This window comes from Protomyctophum bolini (genome assembly GCF_963924005.1).
Source record: "Protomyctophum bolini genome assembly, chromosome: 3".
Classification (NCBI taxonomy): Eukaryota; Metazoa; Chordata; class Actinopteri; order Myctophiformes; family Myctophidae; genus Protomyctophum; species Protomyctophum bolini.
Genome location: NC_137864.1, coordinates 30,671,654 through 30,689,841, shown reverse-complemented (window position 1 = coordinate 30,689,841; position 18,188 = coordinate 30,671,654). Strand labels below are relative to the sequence as shown.

At 39.7% G+C, this 18,188-nt stretch overlaps 2 protein-coding genes across 4 annotated transcripts in view; both read left to right on the top strand.

Annotated features, from left to right (window-relative positions):
* The window catches only part of tmc8 (transmembrane channel-like 8), a 10,771-nt gene extending 5,761 nt beyond the window's left edge, over positions 1 to 5,010 (top strand). The window contains exons 10-16 of the mRNA XM_080758975.1: positions 725 to 868; positions 1,528 to 1,625; positions 1,933 to 2,119; positions 2,349 to 2,479; positions 3,127 to 3,288; positions 3,423 to 3,501; positions 3,821 to 5,010. Of these exons, the coding sequence (XP_080615101.1) occupies positions 725 to 868; positions 1,528 to 1,625; positions 1,933 to 2,119; positions 2,349 to 2,479; positions 3,127 to 3,288; positions 3,423 to 3,501; positions 3,821 to 3,919 (900 nt within the window). The 3' untranslated portion in view covers positions 3,920 to 5,010. The remainder of the gene's footprint in view (positions 1 to 724; positions 869 to 1,527; positions 1,626 to 1,932; positions 2,120 to 2,348; positions 2,480 to 3,126; positions 3,289 to 3,422; positions 3,502 to 3,820) is intronic.
* A 34-nt stretch (positions 5,011 to 5,044) lies between these two features.
* Positions 5,045 to 17,498, top strand: LOC308336685 (Fc receptor-like protein 5). Of its 3 annotated transcripts, none has more exons than XM_080794179.1 (10): positions 5,045 to 5,168; positions 5,251 to 5,277; positions 6,681 to 6,965; positions 11,954 to 12,256; positions 12,975 to 13,247; positions 13,765 to 14,103; positions 15,066 to 15,218; positions 15,695 to 15,722; positions 16,919 to 17,013; positions 17,188 to 17,498. In XM_080794179.1, exons 1-9 carry the CDS (start codon positions 5,129 to 5,131, stop codon positions 16,998 to 17,000), a joined length of 1,530 nt encoding a protein of 509 aa, XP_080650305.1. In that variant the 5' UTR covers positions 5,045 to 5,128; the 3' UTR covers positions 17,001 to 17,013; positions 17,188 to 17,498. The 3 variants fall into 3 exon arrangements, with proteins under 3 accessions (XP_080650305.1, XP_080650304.1, XP_080650306.1); XM_080794178.1 differs by having other exon boundaries at positions 6,657 to 6,965; XM_080794180.1 differs by lacking the exon at positions 5,045 to 5,168 and having other exon boundaries at positions 5,260 to 5,277; positions 6,641 to 6,965.
* Positions 17,499 to 18,188: the final 690 nt, after the last annotated feature.

Genomic DNA, 18,188 nt, shown 5'->3' with positions numbered 1-18,188 from the left:
ATATGTTCAAGTCAGGAGACTCTGCCACAATAGAATCTTGTTCTTTCCTTATATTATATTCTTGTTCCCTCTTCTGAAATTACAAATTAAGGGAGCATGTACCAAATAAATAATTTGACCCACTGTTTTACACTTTTACACTAACCTGTGTGTTGAAGCTGGGGCAGGAATCAAACCTGTGACCTCTGGATAACAGGAGGATAGGAGGATGGATGGTGCATACTAGGAGGCCTGTTCTGGTATAGGTCAATAGCAGTGTCGGTTTTGGCAGCAAATTTAGATTTTAGTTTTAGTCATATTCTCTTGAATAGTTTTAATTTAGTTTTAGTCACATTTTAGTCACCTGGAATGTTTTAGTGTTAGTCTAGTTTTAGTCGACTAAATATCATAGGATTTCAGTCGACTAAATCTACAGTTGATTTAGTCGACTAAAATGTATTTTGTCAGGCCTTGATGCCGTCGTAATGACTGTTTTTACACTTGCTGAAAAAAGCCGATCTACAAGCACGCGTTGTGAGCTTGTAGATTGGCTATTTTCAGCATGCAACCAATGACTGAAAATGTAATGACTTATACTGGATCTCTTGTCCACTGGATTGTCAGTATATTTAGTCTTAGTTTTAGTCATCATAGCTCAGTTTTCATTTAGTTTCCATTTAGTTTTCGTCAGTGGAAAAATGTAGTCGACGAACATTTTTCGTCTTAGTTTTGGTCGACGAAATCAACACTGGTCAATAGGCCATGCTGCTATATTGCAAACATTAGGTTAGCGAGTCACCATGTCTTTGTTTCCAGGAGTATCTTCTTGAAGCTGGCTTCTCTGGGCATCTATATGTTCTCCCTGTTCTCCACCTGTCTAGAACAGAAGGTCAGTTAAACTGGATTGAACAACAAAACATGACAACAAAACAAAACTGTATAGTGTTGATAATCAGGGATTAGGCGCTAAATATTAAATTAAAAAAAGCCTGGTGTTCTGGTTTTCTTATATACTCTTGGTAGATTTCCATGTGTTGTTACTGTTTACATATGCGTGTGTGGCGCTGTGCGTATGCACACGCATAATACATTTTGTCCCAAAATGTGTATATAAAGGTTTTGTGTGCAGGGAATTTACTTTGTTTTTGAATATTGTATAATACAGCATACTGTACACCATGGTTCCCAAATGTTTTAGCCTGTGACCCAAACTAGTGAAAATAGAAGATCTATAAGCTTACAACATGTCATTTTGCGCCGTGTTGTGCGCTTGTAGATAGGCTATTTTCACTACTAATTAAACATTTGAGGAGTTTTCTTTTATTTCTTCATGGAATTACTGAAATCATTGAATTATTGAATTAGTTTTTAATTACATTTTACACTTTTTTGGAAATGTTTTGAAATAATAATAATGAATGAATGTGTCCGCGACCCACAAATGTGTCCCGGCCCAGTGTTTGGGAACCAGTGCTCATGGTGTGAAGCGTTTAGAGATTTGTACATATGCAATTTGCAATATAAATTTAGTTTTGTGTGTGCCTATAGTGCCCGGAGAACCAGTTTGGTAAAGAGATCTACAAATTCATAGTGTTTGACTTCTTGACCTGTTTCTGCGAGACCTTCCTTGTGAATCTGCCAAGGATGTAAGTTTGAAAAAAACAAATCAACCACCTCTAGTCTCCTTATCTTATCTGCGTTGATCTTTCTGTAATGAAATGTCGTTTCAAACTCCAGGCTGTTGTCATTTTGTGTGTATATTTGTGACCACAAAGATGATCAAATTCATTATTAATCAATTTTAAAAAAGTATATGTTTTGACAGGAGAGGACCTAAACTTACACTATTGCGATATAAATGTCCCTACAGGGCAAGGCTAACTGTACTCATTATTATTTATATTTATTCATTGTTCATTGTCCCAAGCTACTTTTCATTACTCTTTCACATAGGATGTTGCAGAAGATGTACCCTGAATCCTGTCTGGGACAGCTGGCAAGCAAAAATTACTTCCCGATCACCCACAATGTCCTGAACCAGGTGTCGAATCAGACACTTTTATGGGTTGGTGTGTACTACTGCCCCCTCTTGCCATTTTTTGGTACAGTCAAACTGGCGGCTACATTCTACATGAAAAAGGTTGGTTGATTGATGTTAATAGTTTTCATCTCTCTCTCTTTCTCTCTCTCTCTCTCCCTCTCTATCTCTGTATGTTCTCTATATAAACTGTAGATATTCCCCTTTGTCTACTCTGTATACATTTGTAACTCATTCTCTAACTCTCTCCTTCAATCTCTCTCTACTTTTCTTTCTTGTTGTTCCCGCACCTCTGTTTCCATGTGCTCGTGTCTCATTTGCTCCACCACAGTTCTGTGTTCTGCGGTGCTGTGTTCCAAAGCAGAAAGTGTTCCGAGCCTCCAGTTCCTCCGTCCTGTTCCACTTCATGTTACTGTTGGGCCTCACCCTGGCCGCTGTCTCTCTGGGATTTGCCCTCCACCAGTAAGAAACGGATGGAACATTCACCCACTGTGTCTGCTCATGAAACTGTATTCAATGTCCTTGATGTGAATTCACGTTCAAGTTGAAATACAACACACACTCCACCACTCCCAGTGGAACACTGTTTTTGAGTGGTGCAGCCACTCCATTGCCCAGCAATGTGAGTCCCTGGCTGCATGGGTCCGAGCACAGAAATAGCATTATAGCGTTTGTTCACCACCAAGTGCCTCACACACACACACACACACACACACACACACACACACACACACACACACACACACACACACACACACACACACACACACACACACAGGCCAGAGATGAGGGCTTGTACAGTACTGTACAGTACAGTACAGTACAGTAACACTCACTTCAGACAGGTCTGATTTTATAATAGACAGAAACCAGCAACCTTTTGATGATAAGCCCATTTGTCCCCCTTTTGTTCTAGGCCAGTGTTTCTCAGCCCAAAAGTTTGGAAGTAATATTGGTTTGTGAGATGTTCTGACAGAACTCCAGACAATGAATAGCGTTCCCTTGATATTGTGTCCTGAAAATGTCATGTTTCAGTTAAATTCCTTTATTGTCATTGCAGGTGCAATAAAAAGTCTAATTTCTCCCCGTTTTAATCTCTTCCCCCTGAGGTTTTCTCTGTCATCTACTTGTGGTCGTGGACCATTTGGGGGAAGGTCCAGTGCGTATAATGTGACAGGGGTTTGTGTGGACAGCTTACCTCGCCCTGCCCAGAATGTCCTGCGGTACCTGTACTCAGAGGCTTTCGCCATGACACTCATCCTGGCTGAGATGTGAGTTCTGTCTGTGACTGTCAGTTCCTCACTTTCTCTCTCTGTCTCTCTCTCTCATGTCTTTGTCTCTGTCAGTGTTTCAATTAGACAAAAACCCACATGAATTATCTTGTTTCCTTATTTTCCTTTCTCAGAGTGATTCTGACTTCCTATGTCTCGAGGGCACAAGCCAATCAGAAGACAATAGACCGACTGAAGGACATGTTAGTAATGGTACTGTAAGACATTATCCGTTTGTGTGTATGGTGCATGCAGTGCAGCTGTATGTACGATGTGCTAACATCAACATGGGGCAAACATTCTGTGAAAAAAGCTGATCTACGAGCTCACAACTCGTTACATTGCTAATCGCTGTGAGCTATTTAATTTAATTTTAATTTAATTTAATTTTCGGGAAAGACATTTTGATGTAAAGGGAGGGGGTTTGGTATATAGTATAGACCTCTGGGGGACTCATTCAAGATTACACATAGGGTTGAAGTGTTTGAACTGCTCATCGTTTTCCTAAACATGCACGTCATTCTCTACACAGGCCAGTTCAGACAAGCGTTTCCTGGTGAAACAACACGTCACCACACTGCTCAGACAACCGAGGAAGACCCCAAAAACGATCTATGCAGACACTGAGTAGGACAGCCATTTTAACCGAAGAGGAAGACCCCTCTCCATACAGCAAAAAGATTCAAGATGGAAATGTGTATTTCACCAAAGGAAGGAACAGAGATTTATTCTACTCTCAACACCCATCCATACAGGAAGGCAAAACAACAGATTTTTGAGTCCATAAAGCTGTGTTGAACTCCTTTTTTCACAAAGAAGACCTAGCTGTCCAGGACAACAGCAGCAATAAGGAATACAGTAACATGAAACACACAAAATGTACAATATTCCCCATAATAACATTAAGACTGAATGGGAACTGTACCAGTTTTAAAATGTAAATTATTTGTGCTGGAACAGCCATTCCAGAGTTTCATGTGTGATGGATATCAGTCTGTTAGCTCACACCCATTCTTAAGAAAAACCTAAGTAGCTTTATAGGAAATACCAGAGTGAACAGAACGTACACAATTTCCTGTGTCAAACACATAAGCCATGGCTAGATGGCTAGAGGATTCTGAGTAGAGTTTGCACCCAGAAGCCCCAGCCCTCCTGTGAAGAAAATCTCCAGTATATCAAAATCATATATAAAAATCAACATCATGATCGTCATCATCATCTCATCCAGTGGTGGAAAGTACTTTAACTAGTTCATTTACTCAAGCACTGTTTTGATGCCAATAGTTCTGTACTTTTACTCAAGTAAATTTGGATTGCTAAACCTTTTCCACCACTCTCGCCTAACAACACTCCTTAGGCTACATCCTGTCTGGGGAGAGCTAAATCAAAGGCTACTCAGCTTTCCGTTGAAGGATATAAAGTATACAGACTAGTACAGTATAATGCTCAAACACTGAAACATGACATGAATAATGTATAAATGACCCCATTATGCGTTTTCATGATCCAAAGTTTGTATAATAATTTAATTTCACAAAAGTGGTAAGCAATACACATTTGTGGCTTTTGTTGTATTTGTACCTTGCGGAGTTGAAATGTAACTGAACTTCATAGATCGTTATGCAAGTTACGGCAACGTACAGTACATGCAGTTATCTCTCTGTAGCATACAGAATGTGCAACATGCCTATCTTTTACACACAAGTGTGTGTGCGTGTGTGTGTGTCCATGCAGGCACACACGTACATACACACCCACAGGCGCGCACGCACATGCACACACACACACACACACTCAACCTAGTTAACAAAAACATGGCCAACATTGATAGACCACTGGAATGACGAATCTAGAGGCACTTTATCTCTTGCCAGTTTTGGGTGAGTTAAAAGATTGTTGAAGAAGACATTTTAACTAATATATGAAGAAAAATATATGTATATTTGTCTTTTTCTTTTACAGTTTTGGCAAGTTTTGTCCCCCAGATAAGTAAGTTCATCAAACCACTGAGTAATCTATCTTTCTTTTTGTGTTACTACACTTGATAACAAATTTTGGGGGTTTGTCCCCCAAAATAGACATTGTAAATTAATTAATGTCCAATAGCCTTATGGGCTGTTAATGTTCGGAGGAGCAGGCTGACTAGGCTGCTATGGGAAGCATACGGCATACCGGGTTATGAATAACAACTTACAGCCAGATAGCCTCCGAACTAGGTGGTAATAAATCTTTAGACTCCAGTGGAGGAGATGCCGGTAATACTCGGGTAAAAGTACTGAAGTCTAATTACTATAGATATGTGGTAAAGGGTTGTAAATCCTTTACGCACCATTGGATATTTAAACTTTATATTTAATGTAATGAGGTTGAACTGATAAACTATAATCTTATATAAATGAACCTTTTACAGATAAATACTTTAGGGTAAAGGCAATACTTGAGGAAAAGAGTATAATTACTTACAAGAAGAATGACGTAACACAATGAACAGAGAGAGACACAGCCAGTCAGCGAATGCTTTTCAAAGGGATATATTCGCCATTGATATTTTCCGGGGAGAGGAATGGATTTACAGAAACAGCATCTTGAAAAGTCTCCCCCGGACCGAAGTCCGGGATACATTATATACGACATGAAACAAAACAATATTTCGGACCTAGGAAACGATTCGTCTTGGGTTCATAGGCTAATAAAATGGAATATTGGCGACCCCTATGGCTGGGGAGGACCACTAAGTTGACGTGTCACTTCACATGAGGAATGTGAAGTGAGTTCAGAGGTTATCAAACAGTGAGTTACAGCGGCCCCTTTTGGACGGGAGTATGATGATGAAACATGGAAAACATGATCGCTTTACTCACCAAAACAAAATATCCATCAACACTAATAGTCGAATACTATATTTTACTACACTGTACTGTACTGTATATGTATTGTGATGGCATTGCATACTGTATGTTGATACATTGTGTGACCTCATTAGTCTGTCCATAACATTGTTATGCTCCACAAACAGTGGAAGTTTTGTAAAAGTGAACATTTTGTCTAGCCTCCAGACAGTTGAAAACAAATTATACATTTTAACAAAACTCAATGACTCCTATCCATCCAGTTATCACAGCATCTTCTACAAAAAACAATTTTGACTTTGTTCTTGGGTTGGAGCATAAAAGGAACAATAGCACTTTATGAAGGGGCATGCACATATAGTTCTCTGTAGGAGGAGTAGCTGCTTGGGAATCTGTTGGTATGTTTGCATGGTTTCCTCTGTCATCATTAAAGATAAAATAAACTGTCCTTTTCCCCAATGGCTGAGGATAAATATCACTCTTGAGTTCTCTAAGCAGCTTAGGTCATTCTTCCTGTAGGCTACTGTGTCTACTCTCTGTTAGCAGGTGGATCGCCTTCTCCACACACAGTGCTGACTGGCCCAGAGATGGCCTACCTGGGCTCGAAAGTGGCATTCCAATGTATGTCACATGACTCCTCTACACCAATCACCTACCAGCTGGTGAAGGACACGGATCACCTGGTCGCTACAATGAATGGTCTCCAAAGTGACCAAATGGCAACATTCTACTTGAAGGTTGCCATGGGGACGGATGGGTCATACCACTGCAATGCGATGACAAAGCGGGGCACAGCAGTGAGCAACAGCATCAGACTGATGGTAGTAAGTGAGTAATATATAGGAGCTAGATAGCAAGAGTTCTAGGGTTTCTAATGCAAAAACAAAAGAGGAGAGAGACCACTGCATGTACAGCGCAATGCTAAATAATTAGTTTTAATGCCTTCTGAAATAATGTCCATAGGATAGTTCAGGTTTGTGACTGACAATGTGGGGAACAGGCAAGGCCACCGGCAGAGGATTCTGTTTTCCGTTTGTGTGTGTGTGCTGCACATGAAAGACATACATCCGTGTCAATAATAATTAATATAATAAACAAATCATAAATCGCAGTTTGTTCAATCTAATAATAAATCATATTCATATCATGGAATAATTAATATAAATAAGAAATCAATAATAATGTAGGCCGAATGGATATAGTTAAAGCATCAAGTTTAGGTATATATACACCGGTATATATCAAATCACCCATTCTTGAGATAAGGGACAAAACCTTTTTCAAACTGGATTTTTTTTTTTTTTAAGATACATTCAAATCAAATAGATGTATTTGTAGACACAGGTCTCAACTACCAATCTTGAGAAGGAACAGGTTTTTCGCATAACATTTCTTTCTAAAATGGGACATTTATGCACTTAATACCTGATTCATGTCAACTCCGTCAGACACACTAAAATCCCTTTTAATTGAATTTTATCATTTCAACAATAATATAAAGTCCTCAGTTATCTTATAATGGCTTTCAGTAATCAAGTTAAGTAATACAAATCTTTTAATATTATTTTGTTCCAATATCACACTATTATGAAATATCCAATTTCTCAAAACCGTCATTTCAACCTTTATTTTCAATATTATAACATGAAAACCATGTAAAAAAAAAAAAAAAATCATCATTACGTATCATTTCAGTTGGTGTTTCAATACATAAGCACAAAAGATTTGACAGCAAATTTTCTATTTCTTTGGAAATTAACAAAAACATCACGGGACGAACGTCTGACGGAGTTGACGAACATCTGACGGAGTTGACAAGTTTAACTGATTTAGGTTCTAGACCACCTAGGATCTTGATTCTGGTGACTAATCCCACATTTTCAAGGATGAGGAATACAGTGGTACTATTTAGATTTGCCCTGTGAACATGGCAGCCATTTTTCAAAATGGCCGCCAACTTTCTGTTATTTCCCAATAACTCAAGTTCTACACCACCTAGGATCTTGATTCTGGTGACTAATCATACATTTTCAAGGGTGAGGAATACAGTTGTACTATTTAGATTTATCCTGTGACCATGGATGGTAGACATTTTCAAAAATGGTGGACCTGCTATTATTTTACCAATTTACTCAGGGAATATTATCAGAATAATATAAAATCTGTGAATACATTTCTTACCAAGAATTTTCTTCACCAATGTTTGTAAAGGTGTCTACTAACATATCCCAAATTGGTTTCTATTTGACCACCCTAGGGGCATGTTTGACAGCTGCTGAAAGTTGGGTACCATCAACAACCAATATAAGGCTAAATGTTCTAAATTTCATTATGCTTTAAGTAGCATGTGGCATGTCAAACTAGGGGCTTTTCATGATTCTGGATCCATTCCAAGCATTAGTTTTGCACAAAAAACACTACGTTGGCTAAAAACGGCCATAGCCATCATCACAGATGTGATGAGGTCAGCACATGTCGGCACATTTGGGCAAGTGGCTATGGCCAAACTAGGGGGTCTATGGCCAAACTAGGGGTCAAACTCCTTGGGCTAAATTCGGTGAGGTGAACAGTGAGCAGTGAACAGTGAGGGAAAGACTGAAGACAGAAGATTTGGCTTCAGGACCATCAGGCAGGATGTGCAGACACTGAAGGCATCAGTGTCTTTCTCTGTGTCCCCAGCATGTCAACCAAAGCAATGTTACCAAATCAAAGGAGCCTTCACCTCATCCTCGTCACCTGGGGCTGGGTGAGCAATCGTATCCTGTATCTAAACTCACAACTAAATACAGACACTTGGCCAGACTGCCGTTTGAAAGGGTCAAACCCCTCATCCTGATTGGGGAAGACCACCCCACCTAATCACACCAACCGAAGAAGTGAGGTTGGGGCCTCCAGGTGGGCCAGCAGCCATCTGCACAAAGACTGGGCTGGACCCTGCAGGAAAGCAATCTCCAGCCAAGACAATGTAAGTTGACTATAACAGAGCCCCAGAACACAGAGCTCAGGAGAAGGATGGAGAAACACTGGCAGGAGGCCACCAAGATACAATGCCCCAGAGACCCAGAGTGTGCCACCACTGGCAGTAAGGAGATCAACTGCTGCAGCAAAGATGTCATGAAAGGCAAGTCTACACCAAAAAAAACCCTGAACCTAATCGGGGTGTCAAGAGACCAAAGTTTCTCCCCCACAGTTCCCTGCAGTGGCCAGTGAAGTCAAACTGTGCATCTGTACCTGAAAGGGGCAAGTCAAAGGCCAGAAAGCCCACCTTCTTTTAATGTCCTGTCAGTAGAAACTCAACCTGCACCTGAAATAAGCCCTTACCTCTCCCAGAGAAAGTTCATCCTTGAAAATGTAATGATTAGTCGCCAGAATCAAGATCCTTGGTGGTCTAAAACTTGAGTTATTGGTAAAATAACAGCAGGTTGGTGGTCATTTTGAAAAACAATGGCTGCCATGGTCACAGGACAAATCTAAATAGTACCACTGTATTTCTCATCTTTTAAAATGTATGATTAGTCGCCAAAATCAAGATCCTAGGTGGTGTAGAACTTGAGTTATTGTAAAATAACAGCAGGTGGCGGCCATTTTGAAAAATGGCTGCCATGGTCACAGGGAAAGTCTAAATTGTACCACTGTATCCCTCATCCTTGAAAATGAGGTCTTAGTCACCAGAATCAAGATCCTAGGTGGTGTAGAACTTGAGTTATTGTAAAATAACATCAGGTGGCGGCTCTTTTGTAATATGGCTGCCATGGTCACCACGAGACAAATCTGTGATGGCCCCATAGCCAAAAATGTTCCTTAAGGCATGCTCTAACTGTGTGCCAAATTAGAATACTGCCCATTATTCAAAAACAATAATTTTATTGTTTTAGGAACACTTTTGTCAACTCCGTCAGATACACGTCAACTCCGTCAGACACAAAATCTGACGGAGTTGACGTCTGACGGAGTTGACAAAATGGCATTTGTTTTCATCTTAACCCTCTTTAGTACAATGTAGCCATTTTGTTTTTGCTTAATTTTGTTAGCTAAACCTAACCCCTAAACTACAATTTACAATTTACAATTTAGGCATTTAGCAGACGCTCTTAATCCAGAGCGACTTACATTAAGCAAGAACAAAAGCATGGGAATACATCACATAAAGACATTTATCATGAAACATGCGTAGCTAAGAAAGTAACAGTGGAATATCTATAATGAAACTATACATATAAGCTATACATCTATGCTACACATATGTACTATGACGTGCTATGACTACTAGAATTGCTATCTAAGGGGGTGGGGTAAACTAAAATAATAAACATTATTTTGGAATTCTTAACAAAGATCATAATAATGTCCTGACGGAGTTGACATGTAAAAGCTGTGACCACATTGTTATCAACATTGTTTGTTTAAAATATCAAACAATTGAATGCTTGTCAGACCAGGTACTCCACTGTTGCAACAAATATAAATGGGACTTGGAAAAGGAGTCTTCAGGCTAAATCTGTCGACAATATTTTCTGATTAATTTAAGACTTTAAAAAAAAACCTGACGGAGTTGACGGAGACGTGGGACGAACATTTGATATGAGATATTTAATAGAAAATATAAATTAAAATTAACTGTGTATATTATTTGCTATGTTGTTGACAATCTACTTTAATTTAGTATGTATATTTATGTGATTGTGACAGTATTAGACACTTTTTTGGCAGTTTGAAATTGTGGCCACTTGCTGGGGACAGGCTAAATACAGGCCTTTTTGGGTACAGGGCCTGCTTTTAACTAATTCAGATGGAATATGAAAACAATTATAATGAAATTAAGGGCATAATAATACACAACTGTATTACACTTAACTTTGCAAGTGCTTTTATTTTTATGAATTAATTTATTTTTTACATAAAATAAGGCTCTTATGTGTGGGACATGTTTTTTCCACTTTTGTCCCTCATCTCAAGAATGAGTGAAATACATATGCATAAATATAATACACACATATATATCGAATATATATACATTCTGTACATATAAACATTATATTTCAAACATATGCACAGTTTTTTAAGCTGGCCAAAATTAAACGCTAACTAATTAGTCCACATTCTAGCTCCAATAAACCAAAGGAAAATAAATAACTGCCGGTCATCTTGTAATACACAAATAAACAGGAGCAAACATTCGACACAAAGCAGCAGTGCAGTGAGTCCATGATGGGTGATGATGGCAATGAACAAACAGTTGATGGTCCACAGCAAAGCCAAAGCGTATACATCAAAGTGTCTTTTGGGACTTACGTTGGCAGGGTCAACTGTAGACGCACACAAGCAGAAAAGAAGAGAATGGTGGTTATAGTGTTATAGGAGGTGGAAAGTGAGGAGGCCATAGGTTGGCTGAGGATATGAGCATGAGGGAATGAGTATAGGACAGGTCTACTTATATAGCCTCCAACACCTGTGCGTGGCCAATGGACAAGCTGCCACTCACTCAGGCTTGATTGGATCGATTGTGTGGGAGTTACTCTCCATGAGCCTTTAGTTTTGACACCTTCAAACAGCACATGTTTTTTGTTTTGTTTTTACAACTTTTGTTTTGGCAAAAGAACAAACAATTCATCCTCAGGCAGACTGAGCAAGACACGTTTCTGAGTAGTCTGTAAGATTTTAAGCCAAGAAATTGCTGTTTGGAGTCATTCAAACAATTATTTTGCATTATACAGTGGTCTCCATCCTCATCCTATTTACACAAATATTCTAACATTTCATTGGACAGTAAGTCAGTTGTTATTAGTTATTTAGTCTAAGAAACTCCCCTTTTTCAGCTCCCGTCTCAGGAACCAGAGTCATCTCTGACCCTTCGCCGCCCATCCTGTTTGAGGGGTCACGGCTCCTCCTCAGCTGTGATGTCACCAGGGGATCCCACCTGTCATACACCTGGTTCTACAACAGGCAGGAGCTGACATCATCAACCCCACTTTGGCTCCGTCCAGCAGGAAACAAGCTTCTGGTGGAGAGGGTGACCCAAAGGCATGCTGGGAATTATTCTTGCATGGCAAAAACACTGACTATGGTGGGGGGTGCCAGTAGATTCTCCAGTAGTGATGTGGTCCAAGTGATAGTCAAAGGTAAAGGATGACAAATTGACATAGAGTAACTTTTTTTGTTGATGTGAAATCTACACAGTAACATCCTCAGTGTTAATGTATACATTTGTAACTCTGAGAGTGTACACATTTAAACAAATATTCTGTACACTCAGAGTTAAATGAACAGGATTTTTACTGTGTACCTTCTTTATCATGACGTATGATCTTTAAAGCACAAAAGTTACTGTTTGCCTTTGCATAGGGCACCTTTGTCTTGATGACATTTGTATAGGATAATTTTGAACCACATGACCTTATAGCACGTGCTGACATGGCACAGGTACACCAGGAAGATACCTTGTTTTACTGCAAGCAGGGTGGGGTCACATGAAATACTAAAGTGAGAATTGTAGTTGAGCATAATTCAAGAACACTTGAGCAGTATAGTAGTATGTGTGAAAATGGCAAAAGGTAATACTGGTACTAATAACTTCTATATTATTAATAGAAAGCACAGTGAACAGAGACTAACTATTTGGTGCAGTGTAAATAACACAGCAAAGGCCTCTATGAATGTGGAGAATAAGCTTATAGTAAGGAAGTATAGGATAGTACTGAGAATGGAACTAATGATCTAGCTACCTCTCTATTTATCTGTCCCTCGCTCCATCTTTCTCCCTCTCCCCCTCTACTTCCTCTCCTCCATTCATCCCTGCTTTTACATCTTCCTTCACCTCCCCCTTCCTCCCTTCCCTAGTGTACTTCTCGACACCCAGGATCGCTTTCTCTATCTCCAAGGAGGGTTTCGATTACCATGGTAACATTACCTGCTGGTCTTCGAAGGGGAGCCCCCCTGTGACCTTTCAGTTTTTGCTGGACAACAGAGAAGAGGGCTCCGTTGAAGCAACTGGGCCCCTGGTTGCCTCGTTCCCTGTTGCTATGGTACCCGGAAGAGACTTTGGCACGGCCCAGTGCAGGTTGAAGAGTGAGGTGCAGCAGTCAATGAGCAAAACTCTCACTTTGGAAGTCGGTACGAATGTGTGTGTGTTCTAACAAAGATAATGTAGAAACATGCATGTATTATCCAAATGACGAATAATAGGTGCTGGACCAAAAAACACTATAGACATTATAGTGTTTTTGAAATTTGTGAAATTTGTCTGCATTTTAACCATCCTATAACTACTGTAGGAGCAGTGAGCAGCTGTTAGTTGTAGTGCTCAGGGAGCAGTTAGGGGTTAAATGTCTTGCTCAGAGACACTTCGACACATTACTGAAGTCTGTAATCAAACTTGGATCTTTGGCTTCCCTATAGGAGGCTCTCTAACCATTCAGCTATGGATGCTCACAAATTTTATGCACACTAGAAAATGCTCCAATAGCAATGATAAAAACACTTAGTGAAGTCTGCAATTGGCACACTAGAATAAAAACATGTAAAGTCTGCACACTATAGAAGAAAAACACTGAATAGACAAACATGTGCGCAATAGGGTGTCTGTGTGTCATCTCTCTCTGTCTCTCAGTCTCTTCCTTCCATCCTCCAGCCCCAGTGAGTGGCCATGCTAAGGTGGAGGTGGAGCAACTCTACAGAGCTGATTCAGAAATGTCTACCATCATTCTGCACTGTCACCTGAGCAGAGGAACCTTCCCGTCCTTCTCGTGGCTCTTGAACAATTCTCTTCTTCCCACCGAGACCCACAACACACTCCCTCGTCTCCACCCACCCTCCACACCTCACTACACCTTCCATGACCATGGCCGAACACTCATCCTCCTTCATTGGGGCACAGAGAACTCTGGGTATTATCGCTGCAGGGCGAGAGACAGCTACGACAACTCTTCCCCCTGGGTGGAAAGCGAGCCAGTGCTCATCAACGTGACTGGTGAGATGGGCAGCGCTATGGTTTCCGATGAGAGCCTTTGGCTAGGTTTTCCATTCAACTATAAAGTTTTAACTGTCTGTCTGAAATGTAAACACACACACGATAAGCTTGCGCTCTAGCTGCCATATCTTCCCCAGGGAATATATTATACATTATACTTCATCAATCGGTATAGCAAATGTCCCACTGGCACTGTGACAAGGACAAAACTCGGGTGATGGTTTGGTAGATGGAAGACACAAGTTCACAGAATGGCTGCATTCAGTACCAGGAAAGGTGAGGCACGCCAGTTCTGAGCCAACTCCCTCACATTATCGTAGATTATTTTTCTATTTTCCTCGTTGTCTTTGTGAATAATTGTGATGAAGAAATCACCCTGCCAGCAGGCAGACTTACCCTTGACTAACTAAGCTTGGGGCAATGGGGCAATGACGAATGCCCATTTTATATTATATATTATATTATATTATATTATCCCTGTTCACCTGCTGCATTTCAATTGCCATTTATTGTATAGGGTCTTCTGTGATTAAAGATAAATAAATAAATAAGTCTCCCATTTCAAGCAAATCCAACAATTTATTTCGTTTGTTAATTAGTCTCATAGTATAGCGTTAAAATTGACAAGTAAATGAAAATTGAGAAAGAATGGCCAGATTGGTAGATTTCTAGGTTTAGTAGGTCTGTTCCAACATGGTTAACACACTTCTAGCTTGTGAAGCTAAATGTCAAGCTAATCTGACATTAGTTATGCATGCAATGTATGCATTGACCTTTAGCAAAACAATTTTCCCTTGTGGATAATAAAGACATCTAATCTAATCTATGTCATATTTCTCTGTTAATGCAGAGAAATATTGATTACAACTCGGGCACAAAATGTTTACATTTCTGACGTCATACATTGTTGAGAGAGATTGATGACAGATTATTAATTTTTGTAATTTTCTTTTCTTTCAAAGCGGGCACACAGCGTTCACCAAGCTGTGCATTGTCTCATACAGTGGGTACCATGACACCCATAGAGGTCTTCGCTATAGCCTTCTGCTGCTTCCTGCTGTTGACTCTAGCAGTGGCCGTTGCCTTTGTGATGAGGATGTTTGACCACAAGAAAGGTATGTTTTGTTCAGTGGTAGTAAAATTACTCACGCTTTTTTTTCCTTTTGTTTTTATTTAGGCTAAGTAAAAGTGTCGTTACTGCAATGTAGTATTAAAAGTACAACATATTCATTACGCAGAATGTCCCATTTCACAAGTTTTCAAATGTATTAAGGTATAGGCCTACAAATCTTTTGAAAATAGCAGATCTACAAGCTTTGGCTGAAATGTGGTTAATGCACATTTTGTTATCATAATAAAGATCTACAAAGTAAAAGTAACTAGTAACTCAAGTTATCAAATAGTTATCAAATGCCTCTGTGTTGTAGTGGAGTATAGAAGTAAAAGTACAGAAAAGTATGTACTTAGTTACTTTACATCTTTACATGTTTTTGTGTGACTGTGTGCCAGTTCGTGACAATGTGTGATAAAATTTAGTAAATTTACATTTAAATTGAAATTCTTATTTCTGTACCATCTACCTTTTTCACAGCTAATGGTGCCATGAATGCAGCTACAAAGTAAGCTCTGTCTTCTTGTTGTCCGATCCATAAAAAACAAGAAATGATCACATAGTGATATTTGTCAGGTGAAAGTAGCGCTGGTTTCTTTATTTAGTAACGAACGCTCCTCTCAACCATAACATAACATTGGGTGTCTCTAAAGATTTCTGTTACCTGCTTCCTGTTACCTGTTTCCTGGTCATGTGACCTGAGTAACCAATACATGACAGCAGCGTCATGAGCCCTGAACCCTCATTGACTTACATGCCAGTGCCTACATGCTTGGCCTATTTATACATGTCTATCATGTCTATTTTAGTATTTAAGCTGATCTTCTAAATCATCCAGTTTTCTGAAATAAATATTTTCACGATTTTTCAAAGATAGCAGACCTACTGTATACAAGCTCGTAGCGCGCCACTCGGTGGCGTGCTATGAACTGCTATTTTTCAATAGCTAAATTATAACATGTTTAAAACACCAAAAGGGGTTCCCGCCCAAAATGGGTTAAATGATTGACATTCGGAGGATCCCCCTCATTCCCCTGGTAACGCTATGAACTGTCGGTAATTTCTTTACCAAAGTCAGCCAAAGTCAGCATCGATGCTGACTTTGGCAAAGGGCTGATCTGAGCCCTCACTGACTTACCAATTTCAGGACATCCCTCAAGCCCTCACAGACTAAATCAGTGAGGGCTCATTGAGTCAGCAAGGGAGCGGATTGGGATTGGGCCTAGGTCTTCTACATTTCATGAGCATTCACTAGTCAGGTTTCACCTGACAAAAAATAAAGAAAATAAACAATAGTCAATTGTTTTCAATATATGGGAAGATGTTTATAGAAGAAGTTTGAGCAAATGTGGCCAAAATAGGGATCGCTAGAGTTAATGTGGTTAACATTTATTTTTAATTAAATTGTTTCTATTATTATCAAACATAAATATCAAACATATCAGACAGTCTACATTTCCCAAAAGGAACAGCATTTAATTAATTCTGAAAAGAAGCAGGGATAAAACATATCCCCACCGGTGATACACATTTTTAATGAATGCCCAGAGCGGGAGGGTGATATTAAAAGCAGAGGCATAGGTTTCTCCCCATCCCCCCCTAGCAAATTGAACCCGAACCCTGCAACGATACTGTATATCAGCTATTATTATATGTTATGTTACAGTGGTTTGACGACCCACGTCTCTCTTCTTTCCCATGCAGCTCAGAAGCCTCATCGCCTCTGTCTGACGTCACTTCCAGGTCTGTGCAGGAAACATGCAGACCGCTCCAGCATGGACACTAATGGGCACAACCAGGTACAGTACGACAGTGTTTCTCAACCTTTGGGCAGGGTTCATGTTCATGACACCAACACCAACAGGCACACTTTGGCCATTTTTGCTACAGTCAGTCTCAATATGAACTAATATTTGATTCTCTGTACAAGAACAAATAATGACTGCTCTGCTCTCTCTATTTTCCTGTATCAGACCATAGACATCACTGTATGATGTGATGTCATCATCATGAGCCGTGGAACACAGACACCCCCTCCTCCTGCTCTTATCTCGTCTCACCATCAATATCTCGTTTTTGAGGACCCCCTTGAAAGCAAGGGCTGCAAGGGGCTTATCCAAAATACATTGAGCCAAAACAGTCGTTCTCAAATAAGGACCCCCAAATGAATGTGGCCAGGGACCTCCATAAGAGAATATTTGTGTAATAATAATAATCAAATGTGTTAAAAATGTTCAGAACTACAAGCTCACATGTCACATCAAGAAGCATGGTGATCTTGTTGTATTAAAGGACCTATAAAATAAAACATAAAATTCAACTTTTTCCATTTCTTTTGTGTTTTTGGGGCTCCCATATGCGTTTTCTATCCCCACAAATAACCAATTTTGAACAATCAGGCTTTCATATCATACAGGTGCTTTAATGGAAATTGCTCTCAGGAACAGCTCAACTGATTTTGGTCTCATCGTGATGTCATCAATGTCACACTACTTTGTATAATTCCTCCTTTTCTTCAGTCTTCAGTTCCAAATGTACATTTCCACTTTGTTTACAATGTCCACCATTGTTGATTTTCCAAGCTGGCATGGAATGGAAACAAGCCTGGTTTTTATCTAGCATCAGTATTATAATGACTCAAATATTAAATAATCTGCATATCAGCACCCCCACCAACTCAGGACATTGTGGTACTGCATCTAAAACTGCTTTGAAAGTCCAGAAAGAAATGACAAGGGCTGGTTATATCAGAGTGGTGATTGAGGCTTGAAGGACTTTCAAGTCCTTTTAAATACCTACTAGTCCAGTAGAGTAGAGTATAGACTCTATACTCTACTCTACTGGACTAGTAGGTTTAATGTCTGGTAAGGCTTAGATCATCTGACAAAGGTCTCCTCACTATAAAATGGATAAACTCTAAATCAGGTTATGGTGCTTTTAGGGCAGATTCACACTATGGTTCCCGGTGTGCACT

Bases quoted from the DNA above. Each gene is read 5' to 3' on its own strand.
- LOC308336685 (XM_080794178.1), top strand. From the start codon at position 5,129: ATGACGAATCTAGAGGCACTTTATCTCTTGCCAGTTTTGG. The intron at 5,169-5,250 runs GTGAGTTAAAAG...TTTCTTTTACAG, and splicing joins TTATCTCTTGCCAGTTTTGG to TTTTGGCAAGTTTTGTCCCC. The intron at 15,219-15,694 runs GTATGTTTTGTT...CCTTTTTCACAG, and splicing joins GATGTTTGACCACAAGAAAG to CTAATGGTGCCATGAATGCA.